Below are 15,406 nucleotides of genomic sequence, written 5' to 3' on the forward strand. Positions count from 1 at the left end.
GCACGTTTACGTCATGCAAAAGGCAACGTGTATTTGACCCTCATGAATTTTTATTAAAGTTTTAAATATTGATCTATTCCTTACACACACCAAGCGTTTTGCATCAGAAAACTTTAATTAATCCACTTGAGTTGTATGGATTAATTTTATGATGGCTGTATGTGCTTTTTAAAACTTTTGAATCTCTGCATTTTATGGACCTACAGAGCAGAAATATTCTTGCAAAAATCTTCATTTGTGTTCTGCTGAAGAAAGAAAGTCATACACATCTGACATGGCATGAGGGTGAGCAAGCGATAAGAGAATTTTCCATTTTGGTTGAACAAATCGGAGCAGCAGCAAGCCGCCTTCCCCTGGACATCTGATGAGTTATGCCATGAAGCGCACATATACGCAGTTGTCGTTCACTCTGCTGTGCATAATGGCACCAAAATAACAAAAAGTATGATGAGTCGAGCAGTGTTCTCCATGCGTGTTTGTGATGACGTAAGATGAACGCAAATGGACCGGGGTTCGATAGAATCAAGTGAGTGTGAAACCAGACCAACCCACAATTCTTTGCTTCAAAGGAAATTTGCCCGATTTGCCCCTAAATACGCCAATTTGCCCATAAATATGATGCTGAAACGCAAGTAATGGTAATTCCCAAATTGAAGTACCTCAGTAGATGGGTGCAGACTATACAACATGTATAATTAATTACATTAAAGTATAATTGAAATAAAGTATTAGAATAAAAGTACACATGTAAAACCTATTTTCTTTTCTCTTTACATCATTTTAACTCTCCTAAAATGTACCTCATGCGTTCCCTAGTCGCTCGATGCGCTCGCGCTTGTTAAAGAGTGGCGTGTTGTCATAGCAACTATTTTACATTCCATTTCCGTTTGTCCTACGAAGGTCGTCTCGTTTAAATAGGATGCTAGGTATACAGCCTTCAAAGGACGCGTCCTAGCACACAGCCATCGAAACGTGACACAGCCTTAAAGTTGGTGTTTTTCACCCCTTACAATACCAGGCACCCACCACTCAGACTTTCGGCCCCCACTCTAAAAAATATAACTTTATAAATAAATAACAATAATAACTTGTATTAATATCATTCACACACACATACATACATATATATATATATATATATATATATATATATATATATATATATATATATATATATATAATAAAACTTTGTATTGAAGTATTTTCTCTACTTTTCTCTTTTACCTGGAGGATTCTACAACCTCAGTTTCTTATCCGGTTCAATTATCATCGCTGTTACAATATTATAGACCTTCCACATTGACACAAAAAGTTTCTATCTTTCATAAACTATTTTAAAATAAAACTATATTAGATTCACCATATTTTGAAATATACAGGATTTGTTTATTTTTTCATTATATATGGCTCCAAGGACCACCAGCAGTATTTTCAGGAATCCCATTACAAAACACTGTCTCTACAGTCACAGAGCTGGACTTACAACTTAACAAAAAGCCCAACACAGTTGCAAACATTGCTTTATTGCAATCACTTCTTAAAACCGAAGTGTAGATTTGACTACGTTTCAGTTCCTGAGCATTTTTATGTTATACTGCAACAACATAAAAGCTTTAATTATAACGGTAAATGTACTATCTTCTATTTTAACAGACACTTTCACAAATACTCTTAGAACAAACTGCTGAGAAACAGTGTACAGGAGACATAGGTTTCACCACAAGAACATATAAACAATTGTCAACAGTTGTGTTGAAGCACATAAATATAAAAAACTAACAAATAATTTCCATCTTAAAAATGAAGAAAAATCTGTGACCTAGAGTTACAACAATTGCATCAAGGCAGTGAGTGACATTAAATAAGTACAATTAAATCATGACATACGACTGGTCAATCACTGTCAAATTCCTCAATCAAGAGGTCTTCCTCATTTAGAAAGGCTTCAGTGCTTGTGAGTTGGGGCTGGCTAGCAGAAAGTTCCCCGGTAGGATCCTGGTCATTTGGAAGATTACACTCAGTTGTGGCATGTCCTGATGTGGTACCTGGGTCAAGAGACTGAGCACCAGAAGCATCTTCATAGTCACTTTCAGTATCCAAAATGCCAGGGTCTTTGTCATCAAGTGCTTCAAGTCTCAGCCTGCAAATAATGATATTTGATATGTAAAAGAATGTTTATTATTCCCAGAAAATACTGAATATATATAAAACTGAAAACGATAATTCATCCAAAAATTTTAATTAACTTTTTTAATTTAAGGCATTTGGTACACAGTCAGTATGTTCCGTGGGGGAGCCACAACACATTATCGTAACGCACAGGGCGCATTTTGTTTGACACAGATTGGACACAAGCTAAAATTTGATCAGTAGATTGGCGCCCCCGATGCGATGCCGCCCTAGGCGGTCGCATATGACACCTGATGGGATGACCGGCCCTACATGAGGGTGAGTAAATGATGAGAGAATTTTCATTTTTGGGTGAACTATCCCTTTAAGGTAAATATAGGATATTTTATAAAACTTTCAAATGTGATATTACTTGAAAGAATTTTGTCAAGTGTATCTCACCTGCCAGGAACCCTCCTTTGAGAAAGATGACCAACATTCTGGATGAAGCTTATCTGAGCTGATAATAGAAAGATGAATCTATATTAATTCACTTATAGAATAAGACTAAGCAAAATATTGTACGAGGAGAAATAGACAATTTGATTTTGACAAATTTCACTTGCTTGTCTACAAAGCAGGAAGAGAATAAACAAACTTTACTTATTCTGAAAGACTGAAAGAACGTGCAGTTTGATTAAATATTTGTTTTCATTGCTGGATAAATGTAATTCAGTATTTGTATATCTTGCTGATGCTGAAGTTCACCTTGATTCCTCAGTGGATTAGTGAGCTTTGCAAGATAAGGCACCTGTTCTGTCAGGAGGCTCACAGGGGTACGGCAGAAATTTATGAAGAGTGACTGTGCGGTCATACAATTCTCTCGATACTGTCACAAAAACATTGAGAAAAATAATTTAATCAGCTCTTAAAGAGGTAGAAAGTGTGTTCAGCATAAAGCTGTGTCACTTCTACATATCTTGATAACAAAGAAATATTGTATACCGTCTTGTTTATGTATAACCAATGGGGTTTATGAAGAGGCTTAAAACCAGTTGTGGATTGTGCTCTGGAAGAGTTGGAGTGCATAAGCCCTCTAGTGGCCACTGATGATCCATACTCCAACAAGGTAGACCTTGACTGTGAAAAGAGAAACACCATGACAACAAAAAGTTGTTGCCAAGATACTACTAAATTATAGTCTTCAGGGATCAAATGTTACATCCGCAGTATAGAGTAACCGTCCATATCCCAGTGTCATTAATTCACTCACACTCCATTCTGCTGTCAGGAAGTCAGCATCAGAGAGGTACTCGCTGGCCCGTGCTATATCCTCCACATCAGAGAAGAAGTCAAGGTAGTTCTGATGCAGATAAAGGTTGAAGAACTCACCAGACATGTGAGAACGCTCAATGACAAGCTGGGGAAGTAATTGGAACATTATAAGAATATTATTTAAAAAATTAAAAAACCCTTTGGAGTATTGTACAGCAAGTTTATACTTCTGGATCAACAAGCAGTTTGTCCCTCTGATGCTCTGTTAGGTGTGGAGGCAGCTTGGGTGCTTGGGAACCACCTTCACCTTAAAATGACAAGATATCCATTAGTATAAACTGAATGAATTTACATAGTTCATGATGTATATTTCAAATCAAAGATATCACAGAATAACATTTTAGAGGATGTCACTCAGATACAAAATGTGAGGCAATCGCATGCAAAAAGAAGTTTGAAAAGGACTAACGTTTGCAGTAGAGGATTTTCCCTAAAGCTCTGAAGAGGAAAAGTGAGGCATCTTTCCCTCCAATAGCTGGGCTTTCAGCCTGCAAACTTGTGGAAAACTTGCTCCTCCCCTTTGCCCTTACAGTAGTTTTTACTGAGGAGGACTTGTCCTTCTTCGAAGCCCAGAGGGTCTTCTCCAGACATTTGTCTGATCCTTGAAAAGCATGATTGCATTATTAAATAGTTAATATAATTATATAAAAAAAAATTAAAAAACATATATATATATATATATATATATATATATATATTAGATTAAGAAACACAGGAATGAACAAATCTGAAAGAACTACACTTTCTAAGGTATTGTCTATGAAAGATTTTCTCACCAGTGAATGAGGAAAACTGCAAACTGTTGATGGCACTGCGAATATCTCCTGAGCTTCCAGAGCAGACGAGCTCTAAAGCAGCTTTATCAGGAAGAGAGATCCTGCCTGAATTCTGCAAACAAAGTTTAAAAACAGAGATAGAGATGTGCTGCTTAGAGAACAATAGGGGATCACAGAGCCATAAACATCTGAGCTGCGCTTCCCAAAAGCATCGTAAGCCAAGTAGATCGTAGAAACCATTGGCACCAAAGGTCTCTACCATCAACTTAAGCTTGCAATCCTTTTGGACACACAGCCCTGCTCTTATGGAAGGAATTTTAGAAATAAAACCACACAACTTACCTTTCTTGCCTCGATGGTCACGATACGGCTTAGAACCTTCATCATGCTGGTGGGGGCCACAGGGTTAAAACTGAAATGGAGAAATAATTAACTAAACTGACCACAGGATGTTGAAGTACAGGATATTTTTGCAGTCTTACTGAAGGTTCTGAGTACATTTTGCTTTAGCTACGACCTTGGTGTTGAATGATTGCACCAACTAAAAACTTATGAAAAACTTAATTGGTTAAATTCCTACCAAATATTGTGAATTTTGAGTTCATGCAGAACTTCCTTAAAGAGAAGTCTAGAGTTCTTGTCCCCACTTAGGCTATCAGACACAATAAAGACCAGAGGGCATCGGCCAGTCTTACTAAACTGTCTGAATGAGCAAGAAAAACAAGGCAAATTCCACGTTAGACCCCAATCACTAACCGCCATTAACATTGTGTAGAATAGAATGCGAACACTCACCTGAGTATATCATGCAAGCACCCTGGATTCCTATAGAACTGGTTTGGAAAATCCTGAGTTAAACAAAGAAATAATAAGAAAGCGTCACTGACTTTTCACAATTTTAATTTAACACAATTTATTTCTTACTTCCAATTCTATTTGATAGTTTAAAAGTTTTATTTGATATTTTATTCTATTTGTATAATTTTTTGGTGATTTAAAAGAGGCATCTCTCTTATCATTTACTGAACCTCATGCCATCCCTGTTGTGTATGAATGACTTTCTTCTGCAGACCACAAATCAGAGATTTGTAGAAGCTCTGTAGGTCCTCAAAATGAAAAAGTAAATGGTGGCTAGATCTCTGAAGGTCCAAATATCACATAAAAGCAGTATAAATGTAACCCATACAACAGGTTTTATTAATGTCTTCTGAAACGATCCAATCGGTTTTGGGCGAGAACAAACGAAAATGTAATTTTTTCACAGAAAATCTTGCCATTGCAGTCTCTAGGCACGATCATGATTTCAAGCTCAATTACTCTTCCTAGTGCTTGACCATGTCCACAGCACTAGATGGTGCTATAGGAAGTGTAATCGAGCTTGAAATTACAAATCGCAAAGGAGACTCCTGTGAAGAGTTATAGTAAAAAATGAATTACATTTTACATCTCACCAAAACCAATTAGATCGCTTTAGAAGACATTGAATAAAACCTGTTGTATGGGTTACTTTTATACTGCTTTTATGTGATATTTGGACCTTCACATTTCTGTGCACAATTCACTTGCATTGTGAGGACCTACAGAGCTGAAATATTCTTCTACAAATCTCTTTTTTTTTTGTTCTGCAGAAGAAAGAAAATCATACACATCTGGGATGACATAATGGTGAGTAAATAATAAGAGAATTTTCATTTTTGGGTGAACTATTACTTTAATGATCTAATTTGCATTTATAATTTTTTTAATTTCCCAGCACTTTCTCTTATCTGCAATTATGCAAATATGCTTTACTTTATATGCATAAAAATCAGCTACATGGCATGCTGCTAGCTTCTACATAAATCAAAATATATTTCAAAATCATAGCTGAATTATTGAAGAGTAGTTATATAGAGCACCTCTATAAGAATGATTTTTCTGTCTTCAGACAGTTTCTCTCGACTCATTTGTAGACGGTTGTATTTATTGGCTCTCAGCAGGAACTCTTGGAATAACACTGTTTGGGAGCTGCCATGGAAACAATTAAACCTTGACTCTGTTGTAGGAATAAAAAAGGTCAAATGAACATCCAAGCTGATGAAAATACTCTGATAGAGCAGATGGTGATAACACCATTTAGACATGATTCTGATGAATACACACTTTTAACTTGTTAAAAATAGGGGGGTTGTAGTATTCCCATTCACCATACAATGAGGAGCGTTTTCACTACATGTGTACTAGTCAATTAGTAAGCAAGCTTTCTAGGCTCATTTGAAACATTATTTCCAAACCTGGATAAAAGCTTTCCTTGAACAAATCCTCTGCTTTGTACTGGGAGGTTGTGGAGGGATTAGACCACTCTTGGATCTGAAAACCCAAATCCTTGGCAAGAACTTGAACAGAGGCAGTCTTCCCACATCCAGAAGGGCCAGTGAGCAACAGAATGGTGCCACCCTGTGGAAATGTCATAACCACAAAACCATATAAAAAAACTATGAAAAAATATTTTTAAATGATAAGGATGAAAAATCATATCATATAATCACATGGCATACATGTCGGACCTTTATTGATTTGTCCAAATTAACTCTCAACCAGCTTTCAACTTCCTCGACTTTCTTTTTGTGGACTGCCAATTCAGCCTATAAGAGAGAAAGAAGTATTTCAAGCAATACGTTTACTTGTTGATTGAGATAACAATGGGAAAATGTTTGGCACCAGCAAAACATGCATTCTCAGAATTAAAGAGTATTGGTGAACCAGATTAGGGCTGCTAAGAACTTCTCAAAATCAGCTTTGCAGCAGAGATTAGATCTAACATTTAACAAACACACATGGATCATGTCTTCAGCTTTACTTGAAACATACAGAGATTTATGTCAGACAGTGGTAGTAAACTGCAGGAATGTAGATTTCCAGTGACAGGATTGAGCATCCCAGACCTACAAAATGTCAGTACCTGTGATTGGGGAGCATGCATATCCACCCAGGTCTCATGTTGGTCTGTTTTCAATGCTTCACTTTGTACACTGGTTTGGTTGTCAGACACATCTACTTTCCTTTTCCTGGATGTTTTTCCTGTTTGTTCCCTGGTAGAAGACCACCTGGAAGTCTTGTTTTCCCCTGAAAGTTGTCCTTTATTCAAGGTCCTTTTCACTCCAGAACCTCCCAAATGTTCACCAAATGATGTTTCCACCCAGCACTTTATCTTAACAGAAAGATAAAAGCAGAACACAGATTATAGATGACCATAGCCTTAAAGATTCAAACATCCTCTACTATTATTTCTCACTCGCACCAAGTGTGCCAATTCAAAACTATGGAAGCGACTTACTGATTTCAAAGACATTCTGTGTTCTGAGTATTACCAAAGAAAGACGGACCACCAAAATATTCACAAACCATTCAGTGCATTTACAGATGTCACATACTTTTCCAGAGGACTGCTTTCCTGCCAGAGACAGTTTTGACATAATCAACTCTGACGTCCCATTCAGTTACTCCATGCAAAATTGTGCTGGGGATCAAAAGTACATCATTTATAAAAATATATAGACAGACATACATACTTATGAGGGGAGAATAGTAGTAAATGTAGCTGTAAATAGACTTTCATCAATAATCACAAGTGAAACAAATAAAGCAATATTAATATACAGTTGAAGTCAGAAGTTTACAAACACTTAGGTTGAAGTCATTAAAACAAATATTTTAAGCACTCCACAGATTTCATATTAGCAAACTATAGTTTTGGCAAGTCGTTTAGGACATCTACTTTGTGCATGACACAAGTAATTTTTCCTAAACATTTTTACAGATTGTTTCACTTTTAATTGACTGTATCACAATTTCAGTGGGTCAGAAGTTTACATACACTTAAGTTAACTATGCCTTTAAGCAGCTTGGAAAATTCCAGAAAATTATGTCAAGCCTTTAGGCAATTAGCTTCTGAAAGGAGGTGAACTCGTGGATGTATGTTAAAGCCTACCTTCAAACTTAGTGCCTCTTTGCTTGACATAATGTGAAAATCAAACGAAATCAGCAAAGACTTCAGAAAGAAAATTGTGGACCACCACAAGTCTGGTTCATCCTTGCGAACAATTTCCAAATGTCTGAAGGTACCATGTTCATCTGTACAAACAATAGTACACAAGTATAAACACGATGGGACCATGCAGCCATCATACCGCTCAGGAAGTAGATGCATTCGGTCTCCTAGAGATGAACGCAGTTTGGTGTGAAAAGTGCTAATCAATCCCAGAACAACAGCAAAGGACCTTGTGAAGATGCGGGGAAAACAGGTAGACAAGTATCTATATCCACAGTAAAACGTGTCCTATATCGACATAACCTGAAAGACTGTTCAGCAAGGAAGAATCTACTGCTCCAAAACCACCATAAAAAGCCAGACTACAGTTTGAAAGTGCACATGGGACAAAGATCTAACTTTTTGGAAATATGTCCTCTGGTCTGATGAAACAAATATTGAACTGTTTGGCCATAATGACCATCGTTATGTTTGGAGAAAAAAAAGAGTGAGGCTTGCAAGACGAAGAACACCATCTCAACCATGAAGCATGGGCGTGGCAGTTTCATGTTGTGGTAATGCTTTGGTGCAGGAGGGACTGGTGCACTTCAAAATAGATGGCATCATGCAGAAGGAATATTATGTGGATATATTGAAGCAACATCTCAAGACATCAGCCAGGAAGTTAAAGCTATGGGTCTTCCAAATGGACAATGACCCCAAGCATACCTCCAAAGTTGTGGCAAAATGGCTTAAGGACAGCAAAGTCATGGTATTGGAGTGGCCATGACAAAGCTCTGACCTCAATCTGATTTTTGTGGGCAGACCTGAAAAGGCATGCGTGAACCAACAAACCTGACTCCATTACACCAGTTCTGTCTGGAGGAATGAGCCCAAATTCCAGCATCTTATTGTGAGAAGCTTGTGGAAGACTACCCAAAAAGTTTTAACCAAGTTAAACAATTTAAAGGCAATGCTACCAAATAGAGTTGAATGTGATGAAAGTGAAATAAAAGCTGAGATAAATAATTCTCTCTGCTATTATTCTGACATTTCACATTCTTAAAATAGTGATCTTAATATACCCAAGACAGGGAATGTTTTCTACGCTTAAATGTCAGAAATTGTGAACCGAGTTTGAATGTATTTGGCTAAGGTGCATGTACATTTCTGATTTAAACGGTAGACACAGCCACAAACATTTAAACTACTGCCAAGCTAAACAACGGCATGATATACCAGGTAACTGGAATATAGAAAAACATTTCAGAATATTTCCTAAAATGTACAGAACCTCGCTTGATAAACGCTTCGTCGGGTATCATAGCCATGTTTCAGAATTCAGTAAGTTCTGATAGTAAGTTAGTTAGCTAGCTTGACTTGTGTGCTAAGCACGAATGCTAGCAGTCAAAAGCAGGTTATCTGGCCACATCAACAGAACTGTGATAATTATATTGTATAGACACTAAAGTTCTAACTCACCTCATTCATTTCTACAGATGGCTAATGTACAGTTGAACCGATCCGCCCCTCTGCTGGTGGCGCCTACTGATTATGTCATCAAACTGGACCCGCGTTACTAGACACGTGTTTATGTTGATCTATGCTGTGGCGTGCTCAGACGTTATTATGACCAACGGATCATTTAACTATTATATATTTATGCTTTCTTATTACTAGTGAGTATCCTGTGATATTATTAAACTAATTGCTGTTATTATTGTGCGCTATTTTCACGTGTGATACCTTCTTGCAATGAGAATCATGAAGAGGCCAAACATTCTTCTCACAGGTAGTCTGTCTTGTCATTTTTAAATGGCAGAGTGTTTGTTACAAATAAACGAACTTGCTACGTCAAGTTTGTTTTGTGTTATGCATATAATATACTCTGTATGGTGAATGCTTACCTAGATTTGCGATTTTTTTTCCTCACAAATATATGCAAGTCACCATATTTCCATAAAAATACGGTTTTCCATAAATATTACAAATTGACCTTTGGTGACCATCATGAATGGACAGGAACTCCTGGGGTTGGAAAGACCACATTAGGCAAAGAGCTGGCTCAAAGAACAGGACTAACCTATGTCAATGTTGGTGATTTGGCACAGGAGTGTAAGTTGCTGTTAATTTCAGCAATATTTTATGATGTTGATATATTTAAATATGTGAACGTTTTTTTGCCTAGTAGTTTTAATATTTTAAAATCATCTATTTAGGTCAGTTGTTTGATGGATTTGATGAAGAATACCAGTGCCCTATATTGGATGAGGATGGGGTTTGTACTATTGTAATGATTTATTTCCAGGAGACTTCTTTAAAAAGTCTTGACAAAATAAATGTAATATAGTTTAATTACATGGGTGCAGACTAGCATTCAGTATTACACTTACTGAAGCTTAACTATGAGCCATCACCATTCAAAAGCATATCCAGTAAGATGCACATAATGGAAATTGTCTTTCGATGCTCTAGGTTGTGGATGAGCTGGAGGATAAAATGGGAGATGGAGGTGTCATTATAGATTACCATGGCTGTGATTTCTTCCCTGAACGATGGTTTCACATTGTTTTTGTCCTTCGGACAGACAATACGAATCTCTATAATCGTCTTGAAAGCAGGTATGTGTTGATTACAACCTAACAATAATGTTCATCCCATATAGAGCATATTTAATTAAATAGTTCACCCAAAAATGAAAATTCTCTCGTCATTTACTCACCCGCATGCCATCCCAGATGTGTATGACATTCATTCTTCTGCAGAACACAAACAAAATTTTTAGAAAAACATCTCAGCTCTGTAGGTCCATACAATGCAAGTGAATGATGACCAAAAAACACAAAGGCAGCAATAAATTATTCCATATGACTCCAGTGGTTTAATTCATGTCTTCAGTTTTGGGTGAGATTAGACCAAAATATAACTCCTTTTTCACTATAAATCTTGACTTCAGCAGTCTCCTTGGCTATCATGATTTCAAGCTCGGATTACACTTCCTAGTGACATTTTGCATTCTACACATGCATCAAGCACTAGCAAGTCTAATCAAGCTTGAAATTGTGATCGTGCCTAGAGACTGCGTTGGCAAGATGTACAGTGAAAAAGGAGTTATGTTTTGGTCTGTTCTCACCCAAAATAAATTAGATCGCTTCTGAAGACATTGATTAAACCACTGGAGTCATATGGAATATTTATTGCTGCCTTAAGTTTTTTCTGGTCACCATTCACTTGCATTGTATGAACCTACAGAGTTGAGATATTTTTCTGAAAATCTAGTTTCGGCAGGGGTTTTCAAACTGGGGTCCGCAAGATGGAGCTAGGGGGTTCGTGAAAAACTTGACAGAAAAAAAAAACATATATATGTAAGATTAGAATTTTTTTTACATGATTTATTTTTTAACCTAAAGATGTTAATAACCAAATCAACATACAGTTTCGTGATGTATAAGAGTGGTTCCTTATAACGTGTTTATCCCAAAATACTTATTTACGCTATTTACGTTTTGCACTTATAGTAAGTTGAATGGAGCAATTAGCGGTTAAGTACATGCTCTACAAATGATGGAAAGATTTTTGAATAATCGCGCTCCTGCAAGCACTTCGTGTCAATCTGACTTGACGAACGCTAAACAAAAAACTAGAAAATATGACAAATCTTACATTACGTTTGGTTTTACCTGTATGTTAAAGCAGGGAGTCGAGAGACCCCAGTGTGTACTCTGTCAAGAGATTCTCTCCAATGAGTGCATGAAACAATCCAAGCTCAAACGCCATCTACAGCAGAAACATCCCATTGATGCAGGAAAGTCCATTGACTATTTCAAACATCAGGAGTTGTGTTTGACCCGGCAGACTATTACTTTTCAGCAGCAAGCATCGGTCCCTGAGAGGAGTTTAAAGGCATCATATTTGGCATCACTCCACATCGCGCGTGCTAGGAAGCCGCACACGATTGGCGAAGCATTATTATTACCAGCTACTAAAGACATTGTCAGGGAGCTATTTGGAGAGGAAGCGGCATGAAAAGAAGATTGTGTACCTTTGTCGGACAATACAGTAAGCAGACGCATAGGTGACATGTCCAATGATATTGATTCGCAGCTTTTAGAACAAGTGCAAGCCAGTGAATATTTTGCACTGCAGTTGGATGATAGCACTGATGTTGCAACTCAAGCACAGCTTATGGTCTACATTCGTTTCCTCGGGCAGGACAAATTTATCAAGGAACTTCTTTTTTGTAGACCCCTTGAAGGCAGAACCACAGGGCAGGACATATTTAATATGATGGATCAGTTCATGACGGTCAATTCAATAGACTGGTCTCGGTGTGTTGGTGTGTGCACTGATGGTGCTGCCGCTATGACCGGTAAGCGCAGTGGTGTGGTGACCCTGATCAAAGCGAAATCCCCCAATGCTGTTGCCACATACTGTATGCTTCACCGTGAGGCTCTTGTGGCCAAACGCATTGATGATGATTTGCATCACGTGCTGAGGGATGTAGTTAAAACTGTAAACTATATAAAATTCACACCCCTTGAAACACAGACTATTCGGTTTACTCTGCAAAGAAATGGGTGCTGATTATGAGAGCTTGCTGCTTCACTCAGAGGTTCGCTGGCTTTCCCGCGGTGCTGTGTTAAATCGAGTGTATGCGCTGCGCAAAGAGCTGAGAGAGTTTCTCTCTGGTGAAAAATCAGAGCTTGCCAGCTGTTTTGAAGATGGCTCATGGATACTGAAGTTGTAATACAATGGCAGATTTTTTCCAGCATCTCAGTGTCCTCAATCAGAGCATGCAAGGGCACAACGTTCACATACTGAACGCACAAGATTTTGCGCGTTCACACAAAAATTATCTCTGTGGGAAAGCAAACTGAATGAGGGAGTTACAGAAATGTTTCCCCTCTATAACCAGGAGTGCATCTCCACTGCTGACAACATCACACCCATAATCCAGTCTCACCTGTCACATCTTCAGGGCTATTTTAAACAATATTTCCCAGATTTGGACAACACCCACCTGGACTATGTTAGAAACCCATTTGCACCAGGGATTGGCACTCATCTGGATCTAGCAACCCAAGAGCAACTGATTGATTTGACAAATGAGGGAGAGATGAAAACAAAGTTCCCCTGCCTTCCTCTGTCAGAGTTTTGGATGTCTGTGAAAAAGGACTACCCTGTTTTGTCTGAGAAGGCAATAAAGTGTCTTTTACCATTTGCCACTACCTACTTGTGTGAAGCTGGATTTTCAGCACTGAAAGTACTTCAGTCCAAGCACCGGGCCCGTCTGGAGGTCGAAAGTGACATGCGCCTGGCTCTCACTAAAATGAAACCAGGCATTGACAAACTGTGTAGAAGCCACCAGGCTCATCCATCCCATTAGGACATCTTGAATCAGTGAATGTGGTGTTGTTTAGTTTGATTCACATGTTTGAATATGCAAATGCAGCCCTTCAGGTTTAACATTTCATCTACCAGTGCATTAATACTGTGAAAAAATGTACCCTGTTCAGTTAATGTATATATTTTTTAATTGTTCAGAAATACAAAAAACTACAGAAGCTACATATAATTGTTAATTGTGAGAATTATGTTTGGCTATAGAGAGTTGCCAAATAATAAAAGAAAATTGTTATTGAAACAGCATTTCATATTTACGTTTATTGTAATATGAATTTAAATATGTCTTTACATTATATACAATTATTTATTCAAAAATACATAGTTACCTTTATATTTTAGGTAAGGGGGTCCCCAGAATGTAATCATCATATTTGGGGGTCCTTGTGATTTAAAAAGTTTGAAAACCCCTGCATTTGGGTGAGTGAGTAAATGTAAAGAATTTTGAGGGTTATTTTAGATACAAACTTGAAGATATCTAACCCTTGACTTTGCCTAATGTACAGCTCAGGTTCCATGTTGCTGTATGACCTTTACTGTGATTTTTAACTCTATATCTTTTCATATTCAGAGGATACACTGGAAAGAAGCTCCAGGACAATGTGCAGTGTGAGATTTTCCAGACTATTTATGAGGAAGCCATGGAAGCCTACAAGGAGGAGATAGTCCACCAGCTCCCCAGTAACACTCCTGAGGACCTGGAGAGGAATCTGGAACAGATTATCCAATGGTTTGAACAATGGATGAAAGACAACAATTGACATAGGACATCTATAGTGGCCCCAGACATAGTACGGTTCTGTTGAGCAAGGAATAACGGTGTATGAGACTGTTGAACATGACTGTATTTGAGAAAAGTTACACACAATTACATAATGAATGGAAGAAATAAATATTTTTGTATTGTAATTGAGAGAGCCTCTTTATGTATTGTATTTTCCTTAGTTCACTTGGTTAAACTGTCACAATTTTATATTGCGCCCGCTAGTAATTGTTAGGACTGAATCTCATTAATTGAAAATCACATGGGTGGTTCTTCTCAAAAGATTATTGCGCATTCTTAAGTACATAATTAGAAAGATTACTTTGGGAAAAGTAAGTATTAGATCCATGAGAACAAAGATAATGGCCAAGTTTACATGCACCTAAGAAAATGGTTTATTCCAGGGTTTCATCAGAAAATATAATGTAATCTAGAATGCTGATTTCCTTGCACAGATTAGATTTACAGTATTTTTGTTTTAAGCTAGTTGTCATTCAGTACATCAATTTCAGAAAACATCTGAAATTGTCATTAAAGTAATAGTTCACCCAAAAAGGAAAATTCTCTCATTTACTCACCCTCTTGACTTTTTCATCTGCTGAACTCAAATGAATATTTTTAGTAGAATTTCTCAGATGTTTTGGCCCGTAGAATGAAAGTGAATGGGTGTTGAAATGTTAAAATGCTAAAATGTTGAAGCTCAAATCACATAAGCATAAAAGTAATCCATAAGACTACAGTGGTTAAATCAGTCTTCAGAATCAAAATGATAGGTGTGGTTGAGAAACGGTTCACTTTCTAATTTTTCTTGTGTTTTTGGTGATTCATCTTCTTCATGCATACCGATAGATGGGAGAAGACTCAGGTGCTGCTCTGGCAGAAAAAATACAATTTATATATATATATATATATATATATATATATATATATATATATACATACATATACATATATATACATACATATACATACATATATATATATATATATATACATATATATATATACATA

General features: G+C 37.2%; 2 protein-coding genes across 5 annotated transcripts; one reads left to right on the forward strand and one right to left on the reverse strand.

Moving 5' to 3' along the window:
- Positions 1-1,384: 1,384 nt before the first annotated feature.
- On the reverse strand, positions 1,385-9,760 carry LOC127643179 (cell cycle checkpoint protein RAD17-like). Of its 4 annotated transcripts, XM_052125795.1 has the most exons (17): positions 9,712-9,760; positions 7,634-7,719; positions 7,162-7,410; positions 6,767-6,844; positions 6,494-6,656; positions 6,119-6,255; positions 5,016-5,068; positions 4,801-4,923; positions 4,563-4,632; positions 4,221-4,332; positions 3,854-4,045; positions 3,612-3,691; positions 3,383-3,529; positions 3,115-3,249; positions 2,878-2,998; positions 2,572-2,629; positions 1,385-2,140 (listed from the first exon to the last, which is right to left on the reverse strand). In XM_052125795.1, the coding sequence occupies exons 2-17, from the start codon at positions 7,673-7,675 to the stop codon at positions 1,894-1,896; spliced, it is 2,007 nt and encodes a 668-aa protein (XP_051981755.1). In that variant the 5' UTR covers positions 7,676-7,719; positions 9,712-9,760; the 3' UTR covers positions 1,385-1,893. The 4 variants fall into 4 exon arrangements, with proteins under 4 accessions (XP_051981755.1, XP_051981758.1, XP_051981756.1 ...); XM_052125798.1 differs by lacking the exon at positions 4,801-4,923; XM_052125796.1 differs by lacking the exon at positions 9,712-9,760 and having other exon boundaries at positions 7,634-9,019.
- A 47-nt stretch (positions 9,761-9,807) lies between these two features.
- On the forward strand, positions 9,808-14,940 carry LOC127643187 (adenylate kinase isoenzyme 6-like). The gene is made up of 5 exons (XM_052125808.1): positions 9,808-10,021; positions 10,252-10,344; positions 10,449-10,507; positions 10,705-10,850; positions 14,204-14,940. The coding sequence occupies exons 1-5, from the start codon at positions 9,985-9,987 to the stop codon at positions 14,391-14,393; spliced, it is 525 nt and encodes a 174-aa protein (XP_051981768.1). The 5' UTR covers positions 9,808-9,984; the 3' UTR covers positions 14,394-14,940.
- Positions 14,941-15,406: the final 466 nt, after the last annotated feature.

This window comes from Xyrauchen texanus, chromosome 4, assembly GCF_025860055.1.
Source record: "Xyrauchen texanus isolate HMW12.3.18 chromosome 4, RBS_HiC_50CHRs, whole genome shotgun sequence".
NCBI lineage: Eukaryota > Metazoa > Chordata > Actinopteri > Cypriniformes > Catostomidae > Xyrauchen > Xyrauchen texanus.